At 43.0% G+C, this 27,739-nt stretch overlaps 1 protein-coding gene across 7 annotated transcripts in view; it reads left to right on the top strand.

Annotated features, from left to right (window-relative positions):
- Positions 1-27,739, top strand: part of MCOLN2 (mucolipin 2) — a 61,899-nt gene that overhangs the window by 19,151 nt on the left and 15,009 nt on the right. For all 7 annotated transcript variants that reach the window (XM_036823605.1, XM_036823615.1, XM_036823631.1 and 4 more), the window contains 9 exons: positions 2,349-2,522; positions 4,272-4,425; positions 11,394-11,478; positions 11,583-11,679; positions 13,417-13,516; positions 18,243-18,355; positions 19,556-19,705; positions 21,091-21,192; positions 21,298-21,420. In XM_036823605.1, coding sequence (XP_036679500.1) covers positions 2,349-2,522; positions 4,272-4,425; positions 11,394-11,478; positions 11,583-11,679; positions 13,417-13,516; positions 18,243-18,355; positions 19,556-19,705; positions 21,091-21,192; positions 21,298-21,420 — 1,098 coding nt within the window. The remainder of the gene's footprint in view (positions 1-2,348; positions 2,523-4,271; positions 4,426-11,393; positions 11,479-11,582; positions 11,680-13,416; positions 13,517-18,242; positions 18,356-19,555; positions 19,706-21,090; positions 21,193-21,297; positions 21,421-27,739) is intronic.

The following is a 27,739-nucleotide window of genomic DNA, read 5'->3' as shown; positions in this document are numbered from 1 at the left end:
GTAACATAATAAATAAAAATGACTTTGGATTTAGGCCTGGCTTTCATTCTAGTTAGGTGTCTTGGGCAGTGTAATGAGACTAAATCTCAGTTTCCACATATGTAAAGTGGGGTTAACAGTATTAACATTTTCATAAGATTGTTGTGTTAGTAAGTGAGAGATAGTGCATGTAAAACAGTTAGTACGGTGCCTGGAGTGTGATAATTGCTGAAAAGTGGTAACTAATTTTAATTATTTAGCCTTTTTAAAAAGTCGGGCAAAATTTAAAAGATAAAAAATACAGGGACTTCCCTGGTGGCGCAGTGGTTAAGAATCCGCCTGCCAGTGCAGGGAACAAGGGTTCGATCCCGGGTCCGGGAAGATCCCACATGCTGCAGAGCAACTAAGCCCGTGTTCCACAACTACTGAGCCTGTGCTCTAGAGCCTGTGCTCCGCAACAGAGAAGCCACTGCAATGAGAAGCCTGTACACCACAACGAATAGTATCCCCCGCTCGCCGCAACTAGAGAAAGCCCGTATGTAGCAACGAAGACCCAACCCAGCCAAAAATAAAAATAAATAAATTAAAAAAAAATACAAATCACTAAAAAAATTATGTAAGTTTGCATGTGCAAATTAACATTTGTTTCATCTGAAAGGTCTGGTAGTTGAACCGTGGAGTGACAGCAGGTAACACAAATGTCAAGGTCATCTTGTTGAACTTGTTGGTTTCACACATGATAGCAGAGTCCCAAATTGTTTTGGTGACTTAGCATGGTGAAGGTTTGGGTTAAGTTTTCTGGACTCTCATTGTTTTATCAAGCAGATGAGCAGATAAAGTGGGTAGATGGGGAAGGGTGTGTGGGACAGGGTTTATAAAGGTTTGACTTCTGCCGTGGCATGTGTGTGTCTGTATGTGTGTTGATGTGAGAAGGAGAGAGAGCGAGAGCAGCAGGGCACATGTGAGGGTGTACGTGTGAGAGAGGGTGTGTGAGAGTGAGTGCGAAAGAGTACGTGACAGAGCGTGTGTTTGAGTGTGAGTGGAGAGAGAGGCTGTTTGTGTGTGGAATTTCCTGGGTTTTGGGGGTGAACATTTAGTGCCTGCTAATTTTCCCTACTTGTTGGATTCCAAGAAGAAAACTTAAGGGCAGAAAGAATACATTCACTCCTGGTGCAGAGAGCCCTCGGCATCTAACCCTGTACTATGATACAGTATAAGGGGGAATAAGTAAGAGTTTTATCACAAGAAGGTGGGTGCTTGGTGACAATGTTTGGGTCGACATCATGGAGGTGGAACGACCCCTGTTATCCTTTGTGGTGCTTTGATGCTGTAGATCTTGGAGACAGGAACTCTTAGGTGTAAATCTCATAGGAGTTCTTGCAGAGCTGGAGGAATTGAATTCCTTTGATGACAGTTACCTCTTACCTGGAGGAAGTACTACACAGGCCACTTTTCAAAAATGTTCTTCAAAAGCCACGTGCAAAACATTGTTATGATTTTTTAAAATACTTACAATTTCTAAATGTGAAATCATTTAGATTTAACTGTCCAGTAGTAGTCAAGCACGTGAATTAGTGGTTTACTAAGCACAGTTGACCCTTGAACATAGCAGGTTGGAACCACACAGGTTCACTTATACGAGGATGTATTTCAGTAGTAAATACTACAGTGCTACACAATCCACGATCCATGGTTGGTTGAATCCTCGAATTTGCAGGGCGGACTATAAGTTATACTTGGATTAACCCCCGCATTGTTCAAGGCTCAAATGTCCATCAGTTTTGAAAACAATAAATTTGAAATGCAAGTATAAGAAAAATAGATTCAAATTAGATAACCAAGCAGGACCTACTGTATAGCACAAGGAACTGTACTCAATATCTTGTAATAACCCGTAATGGAAGAGAATATAAAAAATAATATATATGTATATATATATATATATATAATTGAATCACTTTGCCATACATCTGAAGCTATCGCAACATTGTAAATCAACTATATTTCAATAAAAAATTTCTTGAAAAGAAAAAAATAGCAAAACTATAAAAAAAGACAAAAATGGATTCAGACTTAACTGATTTGGATTCCTCCTTCTCCATCATTAAAGGCCAGTAAGGTTGTTAGTCATTGGGAGTGGTCATTTCTTCTAATTCTATGCTATTTTGAATTGCTGATTTAGCTTGATGAGGTTATTTCTGGGGGGGAAAGAATTCCTGTATTTTGACATTGATATGATTAGTAAAAACCAAAGCAGTGAGATTTTTCTGGCTGATGTTTATAGGTGAGGATTCAGGATAATAAGAAGGCATTTGCCTCCCCTGATAAATGGTAAAATTCATATACTTCTGTTTGATTTTCTTTCCTAGCTTGTTCGTTTTGGTTTAAGTAACCAGCTGGTGGTTGCTTTCAAAGAAGAAAACACTGTTGCTTTTAAGCACTTGTTTTTGAAAGGATATTCTGGTGTAGATGAAGATGAATACAGTTGCAGTGTATATACTCAAGAGGACACCTATGAGAGCATCTATTTTGCTATTAGTCAGGCAAGTATTTTGTTGTGACTTACCTATACTTTAAGAATATGTTGATCCTTGACCTTGTTGTCTTAGCAAAGAAAAAAATTATACATATATTAACATATTCTGATTTAAGTTTTGCATTGTCTGCCAAAAAAGTTTATTGCTTTTTCTGTGGCTACATTTCCACACAACAGATTTTGCCTATTTTAAGTTTTTCTTTAAGATTTATGTTTGTATTTATGCCTTCCCACCCACTGCTATTGGGAGATTACCGCAGATCAAATAGCCAGATAGCTAAAAATAGGCTTATAATCTCAGAAGGTTTGATGAATGAGAGACCAAATCTAAGATTCTAGCGTCTCAATTTTGATGTCTTAGCATTAATAAGCCTAGCTGAACCTTAAGAATATGGAGTAGGATATGATAATATTTGTGTCTAGGTAGTATTGAGAAACCAGATTGGTAAGCCTGAAGAAAATATTTAAAGGAGAGAAATTCTTATTCTTTCTTATTCATTCATTCACTCATTTACTCATTCAGTAAATATTTGGGTACCTAGTATGTACCAGGTACTGTTCTAGACATTGGGGATATAGCATGAATCAAACAGACAAAACCCCTGTCCTTATAGAGCTTAATTCTAGAGGGGAGAGCCAGACAAATGAAAAGAAGTGAAAAATATAGTACAGAATGCTGACTCCTTGAAAACACCACTAAAACAAACAAACAAACAAAAAAACGCATGTTGAGAAGCAAGACTGAGCTCACTGCTAACAGTGGTGGCAGAGATGGTTCCTTGACCATTCTCCATAGGCTGTAGAGTGCAAAGTCCAGGTATAGATTTTGAAGTCTGGTTTAAGGCAGGTCTTTCAATGTGAGGGGAGCTGGATAAGAATTGAGTAAAGATCATCATATAATAGTTTAGGATTGGTGGGCATAACAAGAGGCGGGTTTTGGTGGGGATGTTCAGAGAGTCTTGGGAGTTATTAGACTACATCTTCAAAATGATCGTCTATTTAAGTGAGGTTTTGGGATGTTCCTGAAGTAAACAATACAGTTATTTGCAATTTTTATGTTCCTGGGCAAAAGTGTCCTGGAATAATAAATTCATATTAATGAAGATAGGGGCCAGTAAAGCCCTGGTAGTACAGATAGGCAGATGGTAAAGCTGTGTTAATATAAGCGGTGGGCGTGGATGGCTTGGGTCCTCAGAGGTATGTTGAAAATGATAACTGGAATACAGCAGGGGAGGAGCCTGGACTGCCTGGTGGTGCCTGTGCACTGGAGATGGATGTTTGCGGTTTTCTTTGGGTGGTAAGGAAAGGCCTCATGGAGGCGGTAATATTTGAGTCAAGGTCTGAAGAAGTGAACCTTGCAGATAGATACCTGGGCTTCTAGGCAGAGGGAACAGCAAAGGCCCCAGGCAGGAGTGTGCCTAGGGAGCTCCAGAACTGCCTGGAGGTCAGTGTGGCTTTGGAGGTGGGGGGGGGTGGGGGTGGAGCCAGTGGCCAGGGAGTTCAGAGAGATAGGCAGGACCTTGACTTTGGCTCTGAGTAGGTGGGAGCCTATGGCTGCACTTTAGTTTCGAGTTCTGTGACGCCGTGTGTTTCTGCTCAAGCCAAGAAAATTACCTTGTGGTGTTTTACATTGGGGAGTTCTACTGAGGGACATGAGACAAACAATAAAAAATAGCTAAAAGTATATTCCATGTGCTGTAACTTCTGATGAAACTTGTTAAGCTCATAAGTGTCTTTATTTAACTATTTTTAATAGTTTCATCGGCTAAGGAATTTATCTCTGGGGACCCTTGGTTATGGAGAAAATGAAGACAACAGAATTGGATTGAAAGTCTGTAAGCAGCATTACAAGAAAGGGACCATGTTTCCTTCTAATGAGACGCTAAATATTGACAGCGACATTGAAATAGGTAATACAGTGATAATTTCATTACATGTCTTTATCATCTTCTGGGGTAAGAGCAAAAAACACCCTCGTGCGCTGGCAGCCCAAATGAAACAACTTTGCTTTTGTGATGGCTGACCTATCTGAGGCTTTAACATTTGCCTGCAAAGGGCTTTGGCTCAGGAAACTATGGGTCTGCTGTGACAGGACCAGGAACATTTGTGGATCTCTTTGGTGCAACTCAAGATTGTTGGTTTTGGGGGTAAATGCACAGGTGTTTCCTGTTTGTTTAATTTTTTCCCTCCGTGAGGGGGTGATTAGGCTTTTTGAAAAAAAATGAGTCTGTATTTGTTAAATGAAATAATGTGAGTTAAAATGCTTGGTACTCTTGCTTTTATCATTTGTTAAATATATTAATGCTCTTCAAAGGTGAATTGTGATTAATAACTCATTTTCTCTGTTTGGAGATTGTTTGGCAAAAAGTTAACATCTAATCAAGTAGAATTGTTTTGTGACATTCTGTTAAGAATTTAAAAGCATACCATATATAAATGCAAAGTATTTGACTTGAGGCTCTGGAGGTTTTGTCTTTCATTCAACAAACCTTTGGTGTACAGTTATCACGCCTAAAGCACTCCCTGTTTTATGAACTGGGGTTGCAGAGATTAACCAGTCATGGCTCCTCAAGTAGCTAACAGGTCAGAAATCAGGGTCCTAGTAGCAGTGTAAATTTGGAGTGGTTTTATTAAAAAGAGAGCTCCAGAGTTCATTTGACCATATTTCCTATAACCCAATTTTAAGGTGCCTTGGTAATACAGTAGAAGAACATCCCTGTAAAACAAAGGGTCTAATTCTTTTTCCACAGGCTACCTGTTTAGAATCTTTTCATGAGTAAATGTGTCCTACCCTCTTGGCTCTAAAAGAAACAGCCCATAAGCCGGCACTGTCAGGGTCCCCATGTTGCTTCCAGAGACCCATCAGTAGCTTGGTTCTGTGGCCAGCAGCCTTGAAATGTCCCTTATCTTATTGCCCTGCAGGCTCTGCTATCCTGAGGTGTGTGTGGTAGTCAGTCTGCAGGGGCTGATCCAGTTTCACCCTGCATCTTTCTCCTGAGCTGTCAGCTGTGCTCCCCGCCGTGGGCAGTTCCTGTAACTGGGAGTCCTGAGAGGTGCAACTGCTTTTTCTTGGAAAATTGATGAAAGAAATGTGGCCAAAGTCAGTATCAGTGACTAGGCGAGACAGAGCAGAAAGCAGGATTTATTCCCTGACCATTGGACAGTGGTGTCCTTGGTCATTTCCTGTCCATCATATGGAATATTTTTAACCAAATGGAGAGAAGTTGACTATTAATTTGACTTTATTTTAAGAGAGACTGTTGAAGCAAGCTAATTATATTTTTTGACCTATTAAATTAAATATAACTTATCAAAGAGAACTTTTTGATGTATCTATTCAAAAGGTATAAAAAATAATGTTAAAAATGCTTGATACTGGATTTTAGACTTTCTTGTCTTGGACACATTGGAGGACGCCTGCAGACGGTATAAATAGGGATTGAGTTTGACTTCATTGGTGTGGCATTATAGTTTAAATAGGTGAATTAGCAGAAGCTGTTCTAGTTTACCTATTTATGAATTTTTCAGTATCTTTATGATTAAGAGAAGCATCCTTCAGTGTGCTCAGTGCAGAGATCTGCCTATGTGCTGCTTTCCTGGTGGGTTTATATTTAGCTGCATGACTGATTGTACAGTTCAAGCTAAGGGTTTCCCCTAATTCATGCTGAGGGCATATCCCTCTGTCCCTGCCTCTAGACCTATAGCTTTACAATTCAGATTCACTGGGGGTACTGTAATGAATCCTGTTAAAAAAAATTTTTTTTTACAACATTTAGATGGCTATCATTCTAATACAGTGTTTCACTTTCTATAATGCAGATTTTGAATTTCTTATCTTCTCCTTTCCACATATTCCTAGCATGAAGCATTATGACCATTTCATCATTTTACCTGTCATTTTAAGAACATGTTGAATCCACCCTCCCTTTGTCTCTGAGAGGGTTGTTATTTCGTTTGCTGGAGTGTTCTGCCTTGTAAATGAGATTCATTTGAGGGTTGAGGCTGCTACTCCAATATCAGTTTGTTCTGTTTGAGGTTTGATGTTTTACTCAGGGCTTTTGCCATTCTTTAAAAAAAAAAAAAATCTCAGTTCTTAGGTTTTGCTGCCACCAGGTGCTCAGTGGCCTCATTAGCAATGACTGGAGCATGAGGTGTGGCAGACTGCAGAGAGCTCTGAATGTGTATGTAGCTAAAGCCTTGTTCTCCTATTACAATTACAGCATCTGAATAATCAAATAGACTTTTATAAGGCAAATTCTACAGATAGTGTAACATTAACTAACATGTGCTGTCATTTCTCTGAATCCGTCATCAATTTTTAAAAAAACTCATCTGTTTTATAAACATTTGAAGGTGAAAAAAATTAATGTCTTTTTTCATTTTTAAAAAAATTGTTATTGGCATATAGTTGCTTTACCAGATTGTGTTAGTGTATACTGTACAGCGAAGTGAATTAATGTCTTAGAATGAATGAAATACAGGAGAAAAAGGCCTCGGACAGTATCTGGCACACAGATTTTTAACATATTCCTCCTTCTTTCAGTCATTTACCCAGATAAGTTTAATTTAACTTATTATTTTTTCCTTTTCCTTTACTTTAGAATAAGAATGTTAAAGGTAGAAGGGCCTTAAATAGCCTCAGTTTGGCCTTCACTTTACAGTTGAGGAAACTGATGTTCAGTCAGACTTGGTGACTAGGCCAAGGTCACGCAGTGATTTAGTGACCGTGGGTCTTTGCTACTCTAAACCCGGTACCATGGGCATCACCCAGGAGCTTGTGAGACATGCAGAATCTCCAGGCCCCCCTAGCCCTGCAGAATCCATATTTGCATCTTAACGAGATCCCTGAATGACATATACGCACCTTAAGCTTGGGAAGCGCCGGCTCAGTACTCCGCAGCTGAAGGTCTTTGACTTCGCACAGACCTCTCTTTTACCAGCTTCACACATTTTATACTGTCCATCACCATCGGCCTTCAGTGCCCCCTGTACCAGCTTGGACACCCCTGTCCCTCAGTATCACTCTCTTACAAAAGCGGTCCGGGCGCTTGCCTCTCCCTTCTGTCTCACCTGGATCCTGCCGGCCGTCACCAGGGTCCTCCGTGGCCGAGCCCCGGTGCCCCAGCTGCTGATACCTCCTGGAGAAACGGGCCAGAGCAGAACCCACGCTCACACGGCCACACACCTGCAAGCCTCCGCACACAGCACCTCCAGCAGGCTTCCCGTCAGCCCGGGGCTTCAGAGGTGAGGCCACGACCAAAGGCCTCCCGCAGCACCAGGGCCCACCCCTTTCAGCTCTGCGAAGTCGCCTCCCTCTGTCTGCACCCAGATTCGCCTCTCTGAGCTCAGTTCCTCCCTGAGTTCCAGACTCCTCCTCCATTCAGCCGGCTGCTTGACAGGCCACATGACAACCCCCGCTGTGACTCTACTAGGGACTTCAAACCTGCTGTGCCCAAAACAGAACATTTCAAGCCTCCCCTACCCCCCACCCCTGGCTCAACCTGTTTCTTTCTACTCTTGCCCATCTCAGAAAACGAAACCAACATTTTCACATCATGCCATCAGATTCCCAGTTGCTCAAGCCCCAAACTTGAATGTGTTGGTTTCTCCATTTCCATTGCCACCTCTGTAGTCCAAGCCGCTGCCACTCTTGCTTGGACTGGTCTCCACCCCCTGCCCTGCCCCTCAGCAAGCAGAATGATATTTTTTTAAAAATTGGCTAAGTTGGGACATCTCATTCCCTGGCCTAAAACCCACGAGTGGCTTCCCATCTTTTTTAGAATAAAACCCGCAAGTCCCTGTAGGAAGGGCCACCCGCCTGCCTCTCCAAGCCCCCGCTTCCCTGGTCCTGCCTCCTTGCTGTTTGTTGAACAAGTCAGGCTCTTTCTTGCCTGGGACTTAGTGCTCACTTTTGTCCTGCCCGGAGAGCTCCCCCTGGATCTGTGCTCAGCTGGGTCTCCTTCCTCCCTCAGGTGTCGGTTTAAACAGCCCCAGCGCCGCAGAGCCCTTCCCAACAGTTCTCCTCAGGTAGGGCCTCGCCACCCACTTAACCTCCATCACTTCACTGTGTCTTGGCAGTACTGTGCACACTGTGAAATTGTCTTATGTATATTTTTTCACTCTTGGTTTATCTCCCCCACTGCAGTGTGAGCTCCATACAGACCTCGTCTGTCTCGTTCATTGCTCTACCTTCAGTGCCTGGCACAATGCCTGGCCCCTGAAAGCTTTCAGTAAATATTTACTGAATAAGTGAATGAGTCACTAGGGAGCCTGGGCCTTTTGAGTTTCCGAAATAGGTGCTCAGGGGTCAGCCTCATCAGTGTACTGGTGAAGAGCTCAGGCTCTGGAACTGAGCACATGTGGATTTAAATTCTGGTTGGCCACCAGCTAGCTGTGTGACTTTGAGGAAGTTTCTTGGCCTCTCTGCGCCTTGGTTTGTCCATCTGTAAAATGGCAACAATAGTGTATCTCTCACAAGGTTGCTTCGGGGGTTAAACAGGATGATGCATTAAATGAGAGAACCTATAAAGCCCCGAGCACAGTGCCTGGCAGAGAGTAAGTCCCCTGTATGTTTTTGCTATCTTTATCATCCTGTCTTTAGTTTCCTATAAAAAAAGTTTCTTTTGATCAACTGCCCTCACTGTATCGATCAAGGCCCAGTCAGGAAAACCAACATTGAATTGTTTCTTGATACTAATGGTCCATTTGCCAAACACAGAGAGGCACCCCCTCTGACACCTGCCTTTCTTAAATATTGTGGCTGTTGAGCTGTCCATTCAGCTCCGTGTCCTCGTTTTTCACCCAGGATGCCTGATTGTCATAAAGTGTAAGTGTGTCCTCCATATTTTGAGTGTGCTATATACTAGGCAATGTGTGTTCAATAGCCACAGCAGTTGTGCCCTTGTTCTCAAGGACTTTATCTTCTAGTTGAGGGGATAGATAAGCAAATAAAGAGTCAAATTGTGAGAGAAGATTCTCAGAGAACAAGCCATAGGGCCTACCCGGGTTCTCAAGCACCTACTGAGTGTCGGGCACTGCAGGAGGCCCTGACTTTTCCATTTTTGAGGCAGCACAAAGGGGGCAGCAGCAGCCCAGGTGAGAGTCAGCCAGACTGGTTCACACCAGTTCTGGCATCAGGGCTGAGTGACCTTGAAGGGCGGTGACCATGAAAGGTGTTCATTGTCTCCAGACCTCCTCGGTTTCCTGCCAAGGTGTTAGGCTACACAATAGTGAGACTAATTTTTATGTGCGGCTCTTGGAATCATTCTTTTACAGTTTACAGCTCATAATTTATTTTTATTTGAATACAATCTAAGTTCCTTTCTTTCTCTTAATTTTTTTTTTTTTTGGGAAAGTATCGGACTAAACAGAAAAGTTGCCAAATAGCACAAAGATGTCCTTGTATACCTTTCATCTAACTTTCCCAAATGCTAACATTTTACCGCATTTGCTTTAGCATTCTTCCTACATAAACAAATTTCTCCTGAAATATAGGAGACTACGGTGCAGACACAATGCCCCTACCTGTAAATACTTGTGTGCATCTCCCCAAACAAGATCATGCTCCTTATAACCACCGAACAGTGCTCAAAAGCATGAGTTAACATGGACGTGATACTATAATCTACAAACCCTATTCATATTTCATCAATTGCCCTAACATTATCTATCGCAAAAGCCATGCCTAACCTCCCTGGTCCAAGATCACATATCGCATTTAGTTGTCATGTATCTTTAGTCTCCTATAATCTGGAGAAAAATTGAGTTCTTGGCTTTTTTTTTTTTTTTTAAATGATCTTGACATTTTTAGAGTAGAATGTCTCTCCCTTGAGTTTTCCTGTTTTTCTTTTTTTTTTTTTTTAATTAATTTATTTATTTTTGGCTGTGCTGGGTCTTCGTTGCTGCACGTGAGCTTTCTCTAGTTGCGGCGAGCAGGGGCTACTCTTCGTTGAGGTGCGTGGGCTTCTCACTGCGGTGGCTTCTCTTGTTGCAGAGCACAAGCTCTAGGCGCGCAGGCTTCAGTAGTTGTGGCTCACGGGCTCTAGGCGCACAGGCTTCAGTAGTTGTGGCACGCGGGCTCAGTAGTTGTGGCTTGCAGGCTCTAGAGTGCAGGCTCAGTAGTTGTGGCGCATGGGCTTAGTTGCTCCACGGCATGTGGGATCTTCCTGGGCGAGGGCTTGAACCCGTGTCCCCTGCATTGGCAGGTGGATTCTTAACCACTGTGCCACCAGGGAAGTCCCCCCTGGTTTTTGTTTTTTTTTAAAAAATACATTTATTTATTTATTTTTATTTTTGGCTGCATTGGGTCTTCGTTGCTGCGCGTGGGCTTTCTCTAGTTGCGGCGAGCGGGGGCTACTCTTCGTTGCGGCGCGCGGGCTTCTCATTGTGGTGGCTTCTCTTTGCTGCGGAGCACGGGCTATAGGCACGCGGACTTCAGTAGTTGTGGCGCACGGGATTAGTTGCTCCATGGCATGTGGGATCTTCCCAGACCAGGGGTCGAACCCGTGTCGCCTACATTGACAGGCAGATTCTTAACCACTGCGCCACCAGGGAAGCCCCTAGTTTTCCTGTTTCTTTGTGCCTAGATTGAGGTTACGCATTTGGGGCAGAAATACCACACAAATGGTACGTTATTTCAGGAGGCACATGATGTCTCTTTATCTCAATCCTGGTGATGTTAACTTTGATCACGTGGCTAGGATGGGATCTGCCAGGTTCCCCACTGTAAAGTTACTGGTCTCCCTGTTGTGATTCATAAGTATTCTGTGGAGAGATGCTTTGGAACTTGTTGAGTCTTCTGCTCTCATCACACTTCGGCCCACTGGTTTCAGCATCTGATTCTTGCCTGACAGTCACTGTGGTTTTTTCATGGCCCTAGACTGCATTCACCTAGACCTCCAGACCCTCTCCAAGGACCCTCAGGACTGGAAGAACTCATCATTCTTCAGACTGGAATTTTATCGGTAAATATGCTTTAAAGTCTCATTGCCCAGGAGACGTAGGTGGGGAAAGGAGAGTAGGGTAGGAAGACTGTGGCAATTTATACCTTGTAATATTTTTTATTCAGCCTCTTGCAAGTTGAAATCTCCTTTCATCTCAAAGGCATTGACCTGCAGACGATTCATTCCCGAGAGCTACCAGACTGTTACATCTTTCAGAATACGGCAAGTGTCTATTTTACTAAGCCATTTAATCATTTTTCTCTACTCCTTTTATAGGTGCAGAGTGCAAAGCACATCCGCCTATAGATGTGTTTGATGCAGTTGTGTTTAAAACAGTTTTAATGCCACTTTATAGCATCGTTGGTCTAGAGGCCGTGACTTCTAAAAATGATACAAGCCCATTCCAACTTTTTAAAACTAGATTTTTGGGTTGAAAAGAGTTTTCAAAGTGGACTTTGACTTCCTACTCTCTGAATACATTTTTAAAAATAGCTTATGACCTGTGTTTTAAGTGCCTATAATGTTTTTCCCACCTTCGAAGGAAGGTCTTTGCAAATGTTGTAACAAATGTTTTCAGACCTCAAGGCAGAAAGTGCCCCCTTGGTCTGAAGGCCAATCTGCAAAGGGTCAATTGCTGCAGCTTTTATTTTGGGAGGGGCAGGCATGTGCCATGGACTTCCTTCCTCCCTCCCTCCCTTCCTTCCTTCCTTCCTTCCTTCCTTTGTCCCTCCCTCCCTCCCTTACTCCCTTCCTCTCTCCCTCCCTTCCTTCTTTCATGTTTCTTGATGGGCAGAGCTGAATGCTCAATTGGACGTTATATGTAGCTGCTGTTTTAGCAATTCAGAAGCATGCTTCATTCAACAACAATCGCTAAATGCTCAATGAGTCCCTACGAGGCAGCAGGCAAGTTGCCATGCTCTAGAGGTACCATGGCCCTCAGGAAGCTTACAGCCTAGTGGAAGAGATAGAAAAACAAGTCAACAAAAAAATTAAAGTAATTATAAATTGTGACATGTAGTAAGGAAGAATGTCTCCCCCAGAGAGTAGCATGATTAATCTCCCTGGGGTGACCCACACATTACAAAACGCATTATGAAATCCAAGGCAAGGCAAAGAGCTTGGAGAGCTGAACGTATATGTGATCTATGATTAAACCCACAGGTACCTGAACATCTTTGAGCATAAGCCACGTGCACATTACACATTCTCAGTGTAATCTAAGAATATCGTTATGACCAAACCAGAGATTTCGAGAATTAAGCTATACAGACCTCATTTCTATACCTATGAGCTAGGACCAAACTTCCACTAGCCCTGGCATTCAAGGCCTTATTTTCCCCCTGAAAGCCCCTAAAATACGCTGCATATTTCACTTATAAACTTTAAATGCTTGAAACATAATGTGGAAGATTGAGGGCATTTGGAAATCTTAAATTCAACCCATAACCCTGGAGCAATCTTTGCCACTTCTGAAAGCACATGTAGCACTTCTGAAAGCACATGTAGCACTTCTGAGAACATATATATAGCGTTTGAAGCAAATAGAAAAATAATTTCTAGCCTAGTAAAAATCTAGAGTTTCATACCCAAAGGACTAAAAATTAAGGCAAATGCTTGTAAATTCCATTCAGTGTAATAAATGAGGTCTTTGTGTTCTCTCGTCAAAAATTGGTGGTGAATTCTCATTTTTGTTCTTTGGACTGGTTGGCTGTTTTGCTTTAGAATTTCTCTGAATCTGAATGTGCTTTTAGTAGAATTTCATGTATTCCCCCTTTGGACCACATTTTTTCATTAATAATAGGAAGTTGTGAAGGAATCATGCGATGAGGACATTTTCATCAGTCTAACTCTCTTTGGATCAGCACGCTATCTGGATGCCATTGATATTTTAAGCAGAATTGATCTAACCAGTCATACTTTCTGCTGGGCCATAACCTCTTCATCAATTTGTGTCTCCAGATTATCTTTGACAATAAAGCTCACAGTGGCAAAATAAAAATCTACTTTGACAGTGACGCTAACATCGAGGAATGTAAGGACTTGAACATCTCCGGATCTAGTAAGTATGTTATATGCTTGCCCTTTGTGGATTATGGAAGATTTTTATCACTTCATTTTGGGATTTGGGGTATATAAATGGTTTGTTTGGATGATGATAAGAATAAAGGGCTCCAAAAAACCACACTTTGAGCATTCGCTTCTGTTAAGCATACCCCGAAGCTTTGCATTTTTGTTCAATTCAGCAAATGTTGATTACAGACCTTGTAGGAGAGGTCGTGTGGCCCAGCGGTTAAGAGCAGTTTCTGGAGCCAGACTACCTGGGTTCGAGTTTTGGTTCTGTTTCCTGTGCCTGTGATCTTGGACACATTGCTTAACCTCTCTGTGTCTCAGGGTCCTTCTCTGCAAAATGGAGGTAATAATAGTACTTACCTTCCAGGATGTTGAGTTTTAAATGAGTATGTAAAGCGGAGCACTGAGAACAACAGTTGACACGCAGTAATTGTAGGCGCTCTGAAAAGAAAGAAAACGCCTTCGTGAGGGGCACTGGCATGCTTATAAAATCTCTAGCGTGTCCTGACTAGGAGTAAGTGGTGGAGGCACAGAAGACATGAGGATCAAGAAAGCAAAAGTTCCTTTTGATGGGGACAGAGTGAGACATAGAGTCCAACAATGCTTCTTGGAGAAGGTATGATTTGATCTGAGCCTGTGACAGTGGAGAGGGATCAAGGCCTTCAGAGCCTAGAGAGCAGCCTGGACAAACCTGGGTCATTTACTCAGTCATTACTCAGGAAATACCTCCTGATCCACAGACTAAAGTGGGCTACTCAGACCCCATTCTCACTGGGGTGGGGGGGGGGTGTTGGGATGATGTTAATGATGGGTGATCAGTATTTTTTCATTTACAAGTTTTGTTTAACTGAACCTACCTTTGACCAGATTATCAGAACAAAATAAAATGTAAAATACCTGTGGTTCCTAACTATTTTATATTAGTTTTAAATTAGACTCAGTTTGTGGCCTGTTGCTTTTCGGTTGCATAATATGTCCTGATGATTTTGAAGTTTTGGCTTTTTAGTCCCATTAGCTGACTCCAGCCTCTCATCAGAGTACACAGTTTTAGTTTCTGTTAAAAAGTGGGTACTCTTCCTCAGCAGACACAATCTCCCCAGCAGAAACGCGCAGGTCAGACACGTGTCTTCCAAGTCCGAGTGTAGGCTGCAGCCATTTTATGTGATAAAAGCTAACCCTTGTCATATAGGAAATGTGGTTTGGTATAGTCATTTGACCAAATAAGTTAGTCAGTCAAACACGTTTGCCAGGACAAGGTCTCCTTCCTCTCCACGGGCGTCCTTATAATATTGGGGAGCTGTCCTCGCCTTTGCTCAGAAGAGAGGCGCTCTGGCTCCCTCCTGTGGCCAGTGAGGAGAAACACAATCTCACAGCTAGAAGCACTGACATTTATATATGCTTCTCCCAGGGCTGCGCCATCACTAGGAGAGCACAAATTTAAGATGATGTGACAAGTCTTACAAAGCTGAAGTTTGGAAACCAGCTTAGGAAATGGATTTTTTTTTTTTTCTTGTATAGGAAGCTGTCTGGTGGATTGATTGCCCTGGCTCTGGGGGAGTAGAACAAAGGCAAGGGTGACATCTGGTGGGATCCTTGTGCAATTTGCAAAACATTCTGAGGTTCATTCACATCCATGTGCTTACCTTGAAGCTTCTCTCTCCTTCTTGTCATTACCTATGTTATCTCAAGGTGAAATATAAGGGAATGCGCATTTTTACATACAAGCTTGAAGTTGCCTTTTCTGACTTCTAATACCCATGCCCAGTGTGCCACTAATCTTCACATTAACTTGATTTTATAAATGTAGCCATTTGGGCATGGGAGCTGGAGGAGGTAGGTACTGATGGACAGGACTCCCCATTGATGGGTGATGTAAACGTATGTCCCAGGGAAATGGGGTTTAGTAAGTGTGGGAAGCCCTGGTTAGGGTCACACAGGCGGCAGTGGTGGTGTGTGGGGGACTTCTCAGGCCCCTGGAAGGACTGAGTGGGGTAGGATTTTCTTAACCACATTTCCAGAGGCATCTCTCTGGACTAGTGTTATACAAACCCAGGTTTAGGAACTGTTCCTGTGAGAATAACATAATTTCAGTAGAAGAAGAAAGCAGTTATGATGTTTATAAGATACTTTTTGTAGCCACATCACACTAGTCTTCTCAATAAATCAAACTGAAACAATACAATACTGATTTCTCTGTTAGGAGGGACGGTTAATCTTCCTAGTTCTGGGCCTCAGTTTTCTCATCTGTAAATAAGGCCCAATTCAAGTAATCTTAGAAATTTTGTTCTAGTTATAGGTCAGAAAGGAAGGTACTCGAGGCTGTTCTTGCATTTTTTAAGATTTCGGTCCCATCTTCCCAAGAACTGCCCCTCTTCCCTCTGCCTCATTCCATGGCTCCCCCCACAAAAAATGGTCTTGGGTTTTGGTCAGGTTGTTTTCTTACGTACCCATTAGATGGTATCTCCAGATAACTTAAACTTGTGAAGGATAAAACGGCCAAAGGTGGATGTAAGTGCTCCGTACGAGACACTGACAAGCGCTCGACAGGGATTGTTTGACCTGATTTCCTGACAGCGCGTGAAGCTGGTACAGCTGTGCTCCCATGTGGTACCCGAGGCATCTGAAGCTTAGCAAGGCTAAATGACTCGCTCAGTGAATTACATTTACTCGCTGGCCATGCTCCTAACCCACTTAGGGTTAGGACGAGCTGCCCTCAGACCCCGTGCCATGGTCGCTCACGCCGCCGTTATTTCTAAATCCGTGGACACACTCCCATCTTTCTCTTACATGCCTTCTCTGCGGAGATGTCGCTGTGGAACACCCTGACTTTAGACTCTCCTGAAGGTTGCCTGTCCCCAGCGCTGCTTCCTTCTCCCCTGGCCTTCCTCCGTCTGGTTCCTGAGTGCATCTCCTCTCCTAATTCCCAAACATTGCCACCCCCGCCTTCCCATCCTTCCTAGTCTGCATTCCGCTCTGTCGTCTCTCTGAGTGGCTGTGTCCACACCCACGGTTTCGGCCGTCACCGAGTTGTCCGCTCTTGTCATGAATGTCCAGACTGAGCTCAGCTGACCCAAGACAGAAAAGGAGTCATTCTCGGTCAGTCCTTCCTTACTCCCTAAGTCCCATTAAAGACCAGGTCGAGTCTCTCTTCTTCATCTTTTGCCACTTTGTGCCGTATCTTTGTGTGCCTTCTCTGCCTCTAACTTCGCTCAGACCTTCACGAGTTCTGACTTAGATTATTCAGTGGTCTTCCTTTGCTCTGCTGGGGTCTCTGCACTTATCTGTAAGCGTACTGAAGCATTATGGGGACACACATAAGCACAGGCACTGTCATGCTGAATAAAACACACCTGGTCCCTGCCTCCCAGAGCCAATCATGTCGGGGTGGGGGGGGGAGATGGACATTGAATGATATAATAACCACTGAGTTTGCTGTTCTTGTGTGCATGGGGCTGCTCCAAGTGCTTTCATGTGTGAACTTATTTAACCCTCACAACAGCCCTATAATATAGGTATTTTTTTCATTCTACCCATTTTTTGGATGAGGAAACTGAGGCAACTTCCCCAAGGCTCCACAGCTTCTGAGTGCAGGGCAGAGATTCAGACCCAGGTCTCAGGCTCCGGAGACCGTGTCCTTTTTCATTTCACACTGTCTCTGTGCTCCTTGCTGTGCTGTCTTTGAAGACACAACTATAAGTTCAGTGACCATCAAGCAGAGGGTAGTAAATGGAGATATAGGTGTGTATACTTATGGAGAGGGCTACGATAGGATATTGGGGGGAGGGCTGATGGGGATGGGAATTTAGGGAATTGTCCTGTTCTATTCTGGGGAGGAAGATAATCTGAAACCCAAGGCTGAATAATCCCCATGTGTGATGGAGAGGGGGTGCTGTTCCAGGCAGAGGGATCAGCATGTGCAAAGTCCCTGAGGCAAGAAAGAGAGAGAGGAGAGAGGGAGGGAGAGAGCTCCAGAGCCTGGTAGGAGCAGGGAAGGAGGAAGAGAGTGGCCTCAGGGTGGGGAAGGTGGGGGCCAGGAGAAAGCAGCAGGCGGCAGGTGATGAGACCACAGGGGGTGAGCTGGGGCCGGGCAGGGGAGAGCCGTGGTTGGGATTTGGGACTATACCATGAAGTCTGAGAGAAGCGAAGGTTACAGTTTCATCTTCCTCCAGTACCTTCCCTGTGTAACTGTGTTCCAAGGCAAAAATCTGATTACTACTCTCCTTACTTTCATTCTAAGGAGTGATTTTTCCCACATGCAGAAAAAGCGTATTGAACTGTCACTCTTTGCTGGGAAAGTACAGAGTAAGGTTGAGAAGCAGAAATGGGGATTCTGAGTGGTGGGACTTTAAAACGTGTGTTCCCCCATTAATGGAGAGCTTGATGTTTGTTTTTATGTGGAAGAACTCAGAGTATGTCAGTAGTTTTGCCTCTTTTGAATAGAGCCCAAATGGACCACCTTCTACTGAATTCCACTCTATAGTAAATATTTATGAATACACTTTAGTACACCTGTTAAGAATTTATATGTTTTTAAACGTATAACTCGACCTCAGGGAATGATTACATTGTTTGTGAACCTCTGAATGAGTGCAGTGTGATTTGTTTCTGATGTTGAAGCGTTTATCATTTGATCTTATTTTCCAGCTGCCATCTTGTTTGGAAATTATTCCCAAGTAAGGTGTGTTTGACATTTGAATTCTGTTTTCATTTCTCAGTTCAGAAAAATACTCAGTATGTCCTGGTGTTTGATGCATTTGTCATTGTGATTTGCTTGGCATCTCTTATTCTGTGCACAAGATCCATTGTTCTTGGTCTAAGGTTACGAAAGGTAAGTGTGTGTTGGAATTTCCTCCCTCCCTTCCTGACCTCCGCCTGCAGTTTGTCCAAACAGTGGGGCCTTGACATTGGGTCATCCTGCCCTTTCTGGGACCCTTGACTGAATTGTATTCCTTTGAATGACTGTCCCCCTACGAGGCATTATCAACCTGGGGTGTAGAGAGTGAGTCAAGCTCCCGGCATGTCAGGTGGAATCAGACAATTATCCTGCTTAAACCTGAGCTAATAAGCACAGATACACAGTGGTGAATGATCAAGCCTTTGAATGCTTCTAGAATAAATGAGACCCTTTTAAATTCAGGAGTGATCTTAAGAACAGAGTAATAACATGTGTGGGTTTCATCTTTTGTCTTCAAATCAAAGTTCATTCTGACAGGGAGGCATGGTAAATGGGTTATAATGAAGCATAAAAGACTTTATTCTATTATTTAAACTAGTTTAAAAATTCTTCCCTGAGTTTCATTTTACCTTTTTACCCTTAGGGCTCTTGTGAATATATACTCTAGCTCACCACAAATCTTATTCTGGTGTGTGGCATGTATGTAAATACAGACTGGGGTCAGTGGACATAGGAAGTAATCAGAATACCATATGTAGAGGAAGGAAGCAGTCTACATTCTGTTTTTCCAGGGCTTGACCTGTGTCGATTTGTTTTGTAAATATCCACTTCTCTTAGCCACCCTCCCCCACCCCACAAGCCCCTTGATATTCTGAATCCAAAGCCAGGGTCGGGTCTGGGTTCTGCCGATGCGAGGGTGGCACATTGGGAGCACACGCTCGGGGACCGGACTGCCTGCACTCAAGTCCTGGCTTGGCCGCCCCATGTCTCAGTTGCCTCCTCTGGAAAGAAGTGTCCGTGGTGCCTAGTTCGTGGGGTTGTCTGGTTGAATGCGTTGAGAATATGTAAAGTGTTTGGAATGTGCTCTGTGTTAGCTATTTCAACAAGAGTCTGTTGGAGTGAGAGCACAGCATTGAGCGTTTGAGTCACTTAGTTAACTGGCATGCTCACCTCTAGCCGGGGTGGATGGTGGAGGAAGGTGTGGGCTGTAATCTCTACCCTCCAAGTGAGGATCCGTCACGTTGGAAAAGGCAATGCCGTGTCTTTGGACAGGCGAGAGCGCTGTTTTGCGCTTTTCTCCCTCCAGAGGGCAGTGTGGTTTGTAAGAAATGCTTTTTAAAACGTTTGCCGTAGAGATTCTTAGATTTCTTCCTGGAGAAGTACAAACGATGTGTGTGTAACGCCGACCAGTGGGAGTTCATCAACAGATGGTATATCCTGGTGATTATCAGCGACCTAATGACAATAATTGGATCCATATTAAAAATGGAAATTAAAGCCAAGGTAAGCGGCAACCCATTGTAAATCTTCTGTTCTTTCTGTTCTTCTGGATGGTCTCAAATACTGTAAGATTTGCAGTGATTCTCAGGTTTTCTCTTTTCTCACGCCCGTAAAATGGAAGCCTCCTCTGACTTGGTTTCTCATGAAGGGAAAATGAGGAAGCAGTTGTTCTGTGGAAGGTGATACTCCTATGAATAGCCTCTAGGAAACTTGACAGCATCTTCAGAATAGGAACTGAAGTTTGAGGAGACTGGTTGTTTGGGTGGGCTTTGTTTGCTTGTTTGCTTGTTTACGTTGCAAAAGCAGCAGCTGGCCCATGAACCAATCACGTCAAGAGCTGAGGTGCCCATCCATGATTGATGGGGGCTCTGATGGATGGCGCGAGGGCAGGAATATTTGAGTGCCTCTAGGCGCCTGGCTCTTTGTGTAACTTAGTCGATGTAGTCTCCTAAGTCTTGACTCCTCTCCTCCGTGCTCAGCCGTCAGCTAGCAAATCTTACCAGCCTTCCCTCCTGACCTCGAGGGAGGTCCACCCTGACTGCTTCGGCTCCCTTCAGGCCGTCTTCCTCTCTCACCCAGATCGCTGCAGCTGCCTCATTGTTGTCCTGCCTTCAGCTTATACCCCTCGCAGCCATTCACACAGCTGTCAGAGTCATTTTTCTGGGAGTGTCTCTCTTGCTGTGACAATCCTTTCTGCCTCAGGGACCCCCTTTGGGATGAAGTGGCCTTTCTTCAGCGTGGCCTCCAGGGTGCTCATGATCTAGCTCTGCCTTCCTCTCCCACCCTCGCTCTCCCTGACCCTTCAGTGCTGCCCCTCTGGCCAGTCTTGCAGGCTCTCAGCACCGGGCCCTGTTCAGCCTCTCTCCGTTTGCTTGCAAGACTCCCCTAGCCTGTCCTCCAGGCCCAGCACTGCTCTGGGGTCACGCCCTCAGGAAGCCCTCCATGACAAGCCCGGCACTGTGTCTCTCACTGCACGCAGCGTATTGTATTAGTCTTACGCTTGTGTGTGCGTCTCCTCAGAGTCCTTGAGAGCAGGAACTGTTAGCAAATCACGTTGGAGCGTTCTTTCAAAAGTAGCTGAAAGGTATTGATTGATATTTAACAAACACCATTAGTTTATGTGCTTTAGTGCCTAGGTCAGTGGTAAATGCAATTTCTATTTCAGGATATTATTTGAACAAGAATTCAGTTCAACCAATCTTAATACTAAAAGGAAATGAGGAACACATTTGGAATTGTGCTCTCTATTATTTCCTTCTTCAGTTTAAAAACTCTCAGAATCACTGTAGAGAGGCAGGCGGTCCATTCTTCTCCAGTCAGTTTAAAGTGAGGTTCATAAGCTGAGTGGAGTAGAATATTTTACTCATGTCTGTTTTCTCATTCCCTAGAATCTCACAAATTACGATCTGTGCAGCATTTTGCTTGGAACATCTACGCTCTTTGTCTGGGTTGGCGTCATCAGATACTTGGGCTACTTCCAAGCATATAATGTAAGGATATGGCTATTGGGTGGCACCACTGGGGTTGAGGTCCATTTCTTTGGGCTCTAGTAGCTACTTTTTAACTCCCCCCCCCATTGTGCTGATTTTTTTCAGGTGCTCATTTTAACAATGCAAGCCTCACTGCCAAAAGTTCTTCGCTTCTGCGCGTGTGCCGGTATGATCTATCTGGGTTACACCTTCTGCGGCTGGATTGTCTTAGGACCATATCATGACAAGGTGTGTAGCCTAATTCTTCCTTCTGCACATGAAGCACTTGAGACCCTTAAATGTGGGTTTCCAGCACTGACCTTCATCCCACTTTTCTCCAGCACATACCCTGGACATCAGTAAGCATGTATCTTTGCATCGGTTTTCTTTTTCTTTCCCTTTTCCGGATATTGAAGTGGCTTCGGGATATTGAAACAAGAACTGCAGGGAACCAGAGAGCACGTTTCATGGTTGTCTAGGTCTGGCTTAAGGGGTCACACATTAACCCAGCCAGTCACCAAATAAGAAGTGTTTGGACGTGAGATCACTATAATAAAAATGAAAATTAAATGAGGAAAAGTATTACAAAATCTTTCTAATTCAAAGTATTAAGGTTTTCATCCAAATTAACGGAGGAGACTGGAGGAGGATAAAGACTGCCCAGAATGACCATGTTAGGTTTATGATTAAAATGATAACACATCTTGCCTTTGCAGGTGGTTTTGATTTCAGTGTCCTCTTAGTGCCTTAATAAAGGTCAGTATCTGAATTCTAAACTATTGATGGATGTCAGTCAGTATCATAATCTCAAGGACATCAAAGTTATGTTCAGATGTTCTTGTTTTAAAATGATAAATTTGATTCAAAGATATAGCAGGAAATGAAATTAGGTAGGCCTTGTTTTCAAACCAAAAAAAGTAAAAGCAGTGATTGCATCTTACAGTTTTTCTTCCATGGGCCTCTGGCAGTTGGAACAACAGAAACAACAAAAATAAAAATAATAGCAGCTAGCACTTGATGCTGTACTAAGCATTTCTCTCTTCTCTCTCATTTAATCTCGTCAATAGCCCAGAGTACTGTTATCTTGGCTTAGGTGCTCTACAGGGAGAGAAATAAAAATATAATGATGCTGGTATAACAGCTCGGCCTTAAGTTTTGACCTTGATAGTTGCATTGAACAAAGCACGGTCAAATCTAGTTTACAAACTCTTCACAAAAATCGAGCAATCCACAAAACTCAAACGTTCGGTATTGTCCTACTAAAATAAATCGTAGTAACTTGGCATCCACCCAGGCTTTCTCCTCTTTAAGTGTTTCATTTAATACGTCCAAAGAGAATTACCGTTTTCCTATCTGAGAAACTGTATAATCAACAAAGTGCCAATCTCTGGGTTAATAGTAAATCTTGGTAATCGTATTGCTTTCCAGTTCCATTCCACTGCTTTAAAGGTGACTCATGAGTAAAAATTGTTCTTCGATGTGATCTCTCTGATCCGGAGAACTGTCTTAGTGCCCAGGAAAATTTACATTTTTCTTCCTTGCTTACTTTATGGTCTGGATGCTTTGCCACATTTTTGCCACTAGAGGGCAGTGTTGCGCCACACGGCATAAATACTGAGCCTCCGAGGCCAGTGAATCAAGTGGTCCTGTCTCCGCTGCCCTCCGTCTTCCCTATACCATCATTATTCTGTACGGTGCTCAGAAAATGTTGCTTGAATTTCACTAAACTAGCTACCATTCTGAAGTGCTGTGTGCTAGATAGATATGGTGCCCATGTTCTTTACCTCCCTTGCTAGGTTAACCCTTCCAGTAGCCCTGTGGGGAAATATTATCCTTTGACAGAAAATAGCGATCTTAATATGTTAATTTTCCTGAGGTTGTATAGTTAGTGAACGGCAGAGATAGGACGCACATCCAGGTCTGCCTGACCCTAATACACATGCTTTGAGCAATACCCTGTAGGGCTTTTCTTCTTTTCTTGGTATTATCTAAAACAGACCATTACAAGAGAGCATTCATTCTGACTCAAGAGTAGATCAACCGTGAGAGGAAAGCCAAGTAATCAGTCTTATTTCTTTCAACGTGCATCAAGGTTACCTTGTGAAAAATGATGTTGTTTGCTTTGTGAGTCTGAGTGCATTTTCATATGTTCAGTTCTGTCCTTTCAAAGAATCCAGGGGAGATTGGGACACTCTAGATCAGCACTATCCAAGAAAAACATAACGAGAGCTACAAATTAGAGCCATGTCTATCCTTTTAAATTTTCTAGTAGCCACATTAAAAAGATTTTTTAAAGAAACAAATTAAAATTGATTTTAATTATATATTTTATTTAACCCAATATATTTAAAATATTACTTCAGCCTGTATTCAGTATAACACATCGAGATATTTTACATTCCTTTTTTTTAGGTACTTAGTCTTTGAGATGTGGTGTGTATTTTATCCTGACAGCATATCTCACTTTGGACTGGCTGCACATCACATGCTGCATAGGCACCTGTAGCTGGTGGCTGCCATATTGGACGTTTCACCTCTTGACTCGTGTCTCTTACTTAATGCCAGCCTTTCACTTCTCCCCCCGAGGAGTAGAGAGATAAGAACTATATCTCTGGGGTTGTCTAGCGGGTCTGTTTATGGCTTCTATCTCCCAGCTCTAGCCAGGCTGATATATTGGGGAAATGCAGAGTTGAGTTAATTCAGTGAATGCAGTAGTCAGTAGGATGAGAAAACCTTCAGTCTGGATCTGGACTTATGTGCTTTTCTTCTCTGTGTTACTTCTTCTTTGAGTCTGAAGCTAGAAATGTTTACTGCCCCTGCACATCTCTCTCCAAATTAACCCAAATTGTCAGAATTTTCAGGTTCTGCCAGTCAGTCAGTATCTGTTGAATCAGAAGACCTTCAGTATTGCCTGGAGCCTTGAAAAACAGCACCATAGTGAGCATTTTCTAGAATTTCTAGAACCACAGCTAGCTTGGGTGTGGAAGCTAACTCTTTCTTGAAACAAACAAACAAAAAACTCTAAAGAGGAGGTATGGAGAAAACTAGAATTTCACCCTGCTGTTTGTATGGCAGCAGGAATCCCACATTTCAGCTTCGGGTTTTCCTGTTAGACATCGGATTTCAATGGTTCAACTGAAAGAGTATAAAAATACAAGAAGTGTCCCGCCAATGTTGACTCCAGCACTAATGGGCGTTGGCACAGCGCCCTTGCAAAGTGTCTGGGCACAGCGGGCTGGAGACTGTTGATGTTTAATAATTCAAGATGAGGATAGGAGGAACATTACTCTCATGGTGGCTTTGACGTTTCCCCGAGGACTTTCCGAGGAATAAACCATTGTCTTGCGTTCATTGTCCCCATTTTACAAATGAGAAGGCAAAGCATTGAAAAATCGTTGGACTTGGCTGATGCCCTCGGTAAAAGTTCAGCAGCACCCCGTGTTACATTTGTGCTTTCAAGGCCTCTGTTTTTAGCCAAGCACCTCTCTTATTCAAAACGACTATTAGCTGGTTAAAACATTTTATCTGAATGCTGCACGAGGTTCTTAGCACCAGCTCTTGAAGCAAATTTTTATGTCGTTCTCTGGCATAAGCCATTGCAGGTTATGTTTTCATTCAAATGAAAGTTCTTTTTGGCTCGACTGCAAAATTATCATTTGTGGAACAAATGCTTGGGTTCTCACTGTGTTCCTCCAGAACCTGGGAGGACTCTTTATGGAGATATTCATTTAATATTTATTAAATGTCTACTGTGCACCAAACACTGTCGGGTTCTTCTAGCCCAGGTTCTTGGAGGGCAGGGACCATGGATTATTGTTCTTTGCATTCCCCGTGTTGAGTGTGGTGCACAGAACATGGTAAGGGCTCAGCAAGTTTGCTGAATGAACCAGAAACAGAGACACAGCAGTATCTGCTTTCCAAGGACTTACAAGCTTGTAAGAACCAAAAAGCAATTTCCTTTGAATGCAGTCCTTCTAGACCGGAAGCACATTAGGACCTTATTTCTCCTTACCTTGGGTATTTTTGTTTAATCTCTAATTTTTTTTATTGAAGTATAGTTGATTACAATGTTTCAGGTGTATAGCAAAGTGATTCAGTTACACACACACACACACACACATATTCTTTCTCAGATTCTTTTCCATTATAGGTTATTACAAGATACTGAATATAGTTCTCTGTGCTATACAGTAGGTCCTTATTGTTTATCTGATTTATATATAGTAGCGTGTATCTGTTAATTCCAAATTTCTAATTTCTCCCCCCCAGCCTTTCCCCTTTGGTAACCATAAGTATGTTTTCTGTGTCTGTGAATCTATTTCTGTTTTGTAAATAAGTTCATTTGTATCATATTTTAGATTCCACATATAAGCGGTATCATATAATATTTGTCTTTCTCTGTCTGACTTACTTCACTTAGTATGATAATCTCTAGGTCCATCCATGTTGCTGCAAATGACATTATTTCATTCTTTTTTACGGCTGAGTAATATCTCATTGTATATATATATACACCACATCTTCTTTATCCATTCATCTGTTGATGGCACTTAGGTTGCTTCCATGTCCTGGCTATTGTAAATAGAGCTGCTATGAACATTGGAGTGCACGTATCTTTTCAAATTAGAGTTTTCTCTGGATATATGCCCAGTAGTGGGATTGCTGGATCATATGGTAACTCTATTTTTAGTTTTTTAAGGAATCTCCGTACTGTTCTCCACCTTGGGTATTTTAAAAGCTGATTTCTAGTATGGATTTTGGCCACTGAAACTGGCTCACAGCCACTTCTTGTGGGACGAAATGATAGAGTATGTACCAATTACTTACCTTATTGAGTCTCTGTTTAACTTTTTGGTGGGTTAAAATAAATCTCACATGCACAGAGAAGAGGGGGGTGAATAACATTAATGCTGAGATGGATTTTGTGTCTAGACTGATTCTAAGTAACTGCACAGGAAACTAAGGGATGAATTTGCTGTGTGCCCACCAACTTGCAATTCTGGAACCCGAAACACAGACTTGTAGGGGTTCTTGACACTACAGAAAGGAATTGGCCAGATTCCAAAAGAAACTCTGAGAAATATGAATTATTGATGGTGCTGTCAGAGTTGTAATTGACGTCCACAGAAACCAACTTGAACTTCAGTGTCTTAAGGCTAGTAGTGGGGATGGAAACCATTTAGTCTGGGAACTGGCTGTCTTACTGGTAAATTATCTGCATATTAATAAGTGATTTGCTCAGATGGATGTTCCCTCCAGATCTCTGTAGAGAGCGACGTTAGTACTGCTCTTCAGAGTTGCTGCTGATGCAGCAAGACCATGGGCATGATTCTTGTTTGGGGTACATTTGTGTACTCTCCCTTGGTTACAGGCTTTACCCCATGCATCCAGCCACGGAGCAGGGAGGGTAGGACCTGGTGTTTGCTAGTTGGTTGGGGTACAGAGAAGCGTGTAGAGAACAATTAGAAGACCAACCAGTAGTTTCCTCTGTGGTTCTTACTGACACAGAGAACAGACTAGAGCTGCCAGGGCAGTCTGTCTTGATGCAGACTTTGAAATGGCCCTTCAGCGTTGGCTTCATCGGAGACAGACAACGACGAACACACCAGATGAAGAGAATAAATCCCATGATTTAAAGACAGAGAAGATGGCTGGGTGTTGTGAGAGGGGGCACACACAGGATGTTAATACTGCCATGAAGGGATGGAATGAGGCCACACAAAGGAGGAACCTTACGCCAAACTCCTTGGTTTGGATTTCTACTTTGCCTCCGCACTTTGAATATTGTTAAGCGAGAGACATGACCTGAAGGCTGTATTCTCTGAAATTTAGATTTTACTGCAGCTTGGACTGGAAGCTGAGAGGCTGAAGTACAGAAGGCTTCCTTGGAGGTTTCTGTAATAAGTATGTAAGTGTTGACATCAGAGTGGAGTAGAAAGAGTGGGTCAGAGAAACATCATAGGAACAGACAGAGCTTAGTAGATTGTAGAGCAGGGAAGATAAGTGGATTCAACGTACAGTTTTTTGTTTTATAAATTTATTTATTTATTTATTTTTGGCTGTGTTGGGTCTTCGTTGCTGCATGCAGGCTTTCTCTAGTTGCGGCGAGCGAGGGCTACTCTTTTTTTTTAACATCTTTATTGGAGTATAATTGCTTTACAATGGTGTGTTAGTTTCTGCTGTATAACAAAGTGAATCAGCTATACATATACACATATCCCCATATCTCCTCCCTCTTGCGTCTCCCTCCAACCTTCCCTATCCCACCCCTCTAGGTGGTCACAAAGCACCGAGCTGATCTCCCTGTGCTATGCGGCTGCTTCCCACTAGCTATCTATTTTACATTTGGTAGTGTGTATAAGTCCATGCCAGCGGGGGCTACTCTTCATTGCGGTGCACAGGCTTCTCATTGCGGTGGCTTCTCTTGTTGCGGAGCATGGGCTCTAGGCACGCAGGCTTCAGTAGTTGTGGCTCGTGGGCTCTAGAGCGCAGGTTCAGTAGTTGTGGTGCACGGGTTTAGTTGCTCCACGGCATGTGGGATCTTCTTGGACCAAGGCTCGAACCCATG

This window comes from Balaenoptera musculus, chromosome 1 (assembly GCF_009873245.2).
Source record: "Balaenoptera musculus isolate JJ_BM4_2016_0621 chromosome 1, mBalMus1.pri.v3, whole genome shotgun sequence".
Classification (NCBI taxonomy): Eukaryota; Metazoa; Chordata; class Mammalia; order Artiodactyla; family Balaenopteridae; genus Balaenoptera; species Balaenoptera musculus.
This window is presented reverse-complemented; position numbering and strand designations above follow the sequence as displayed.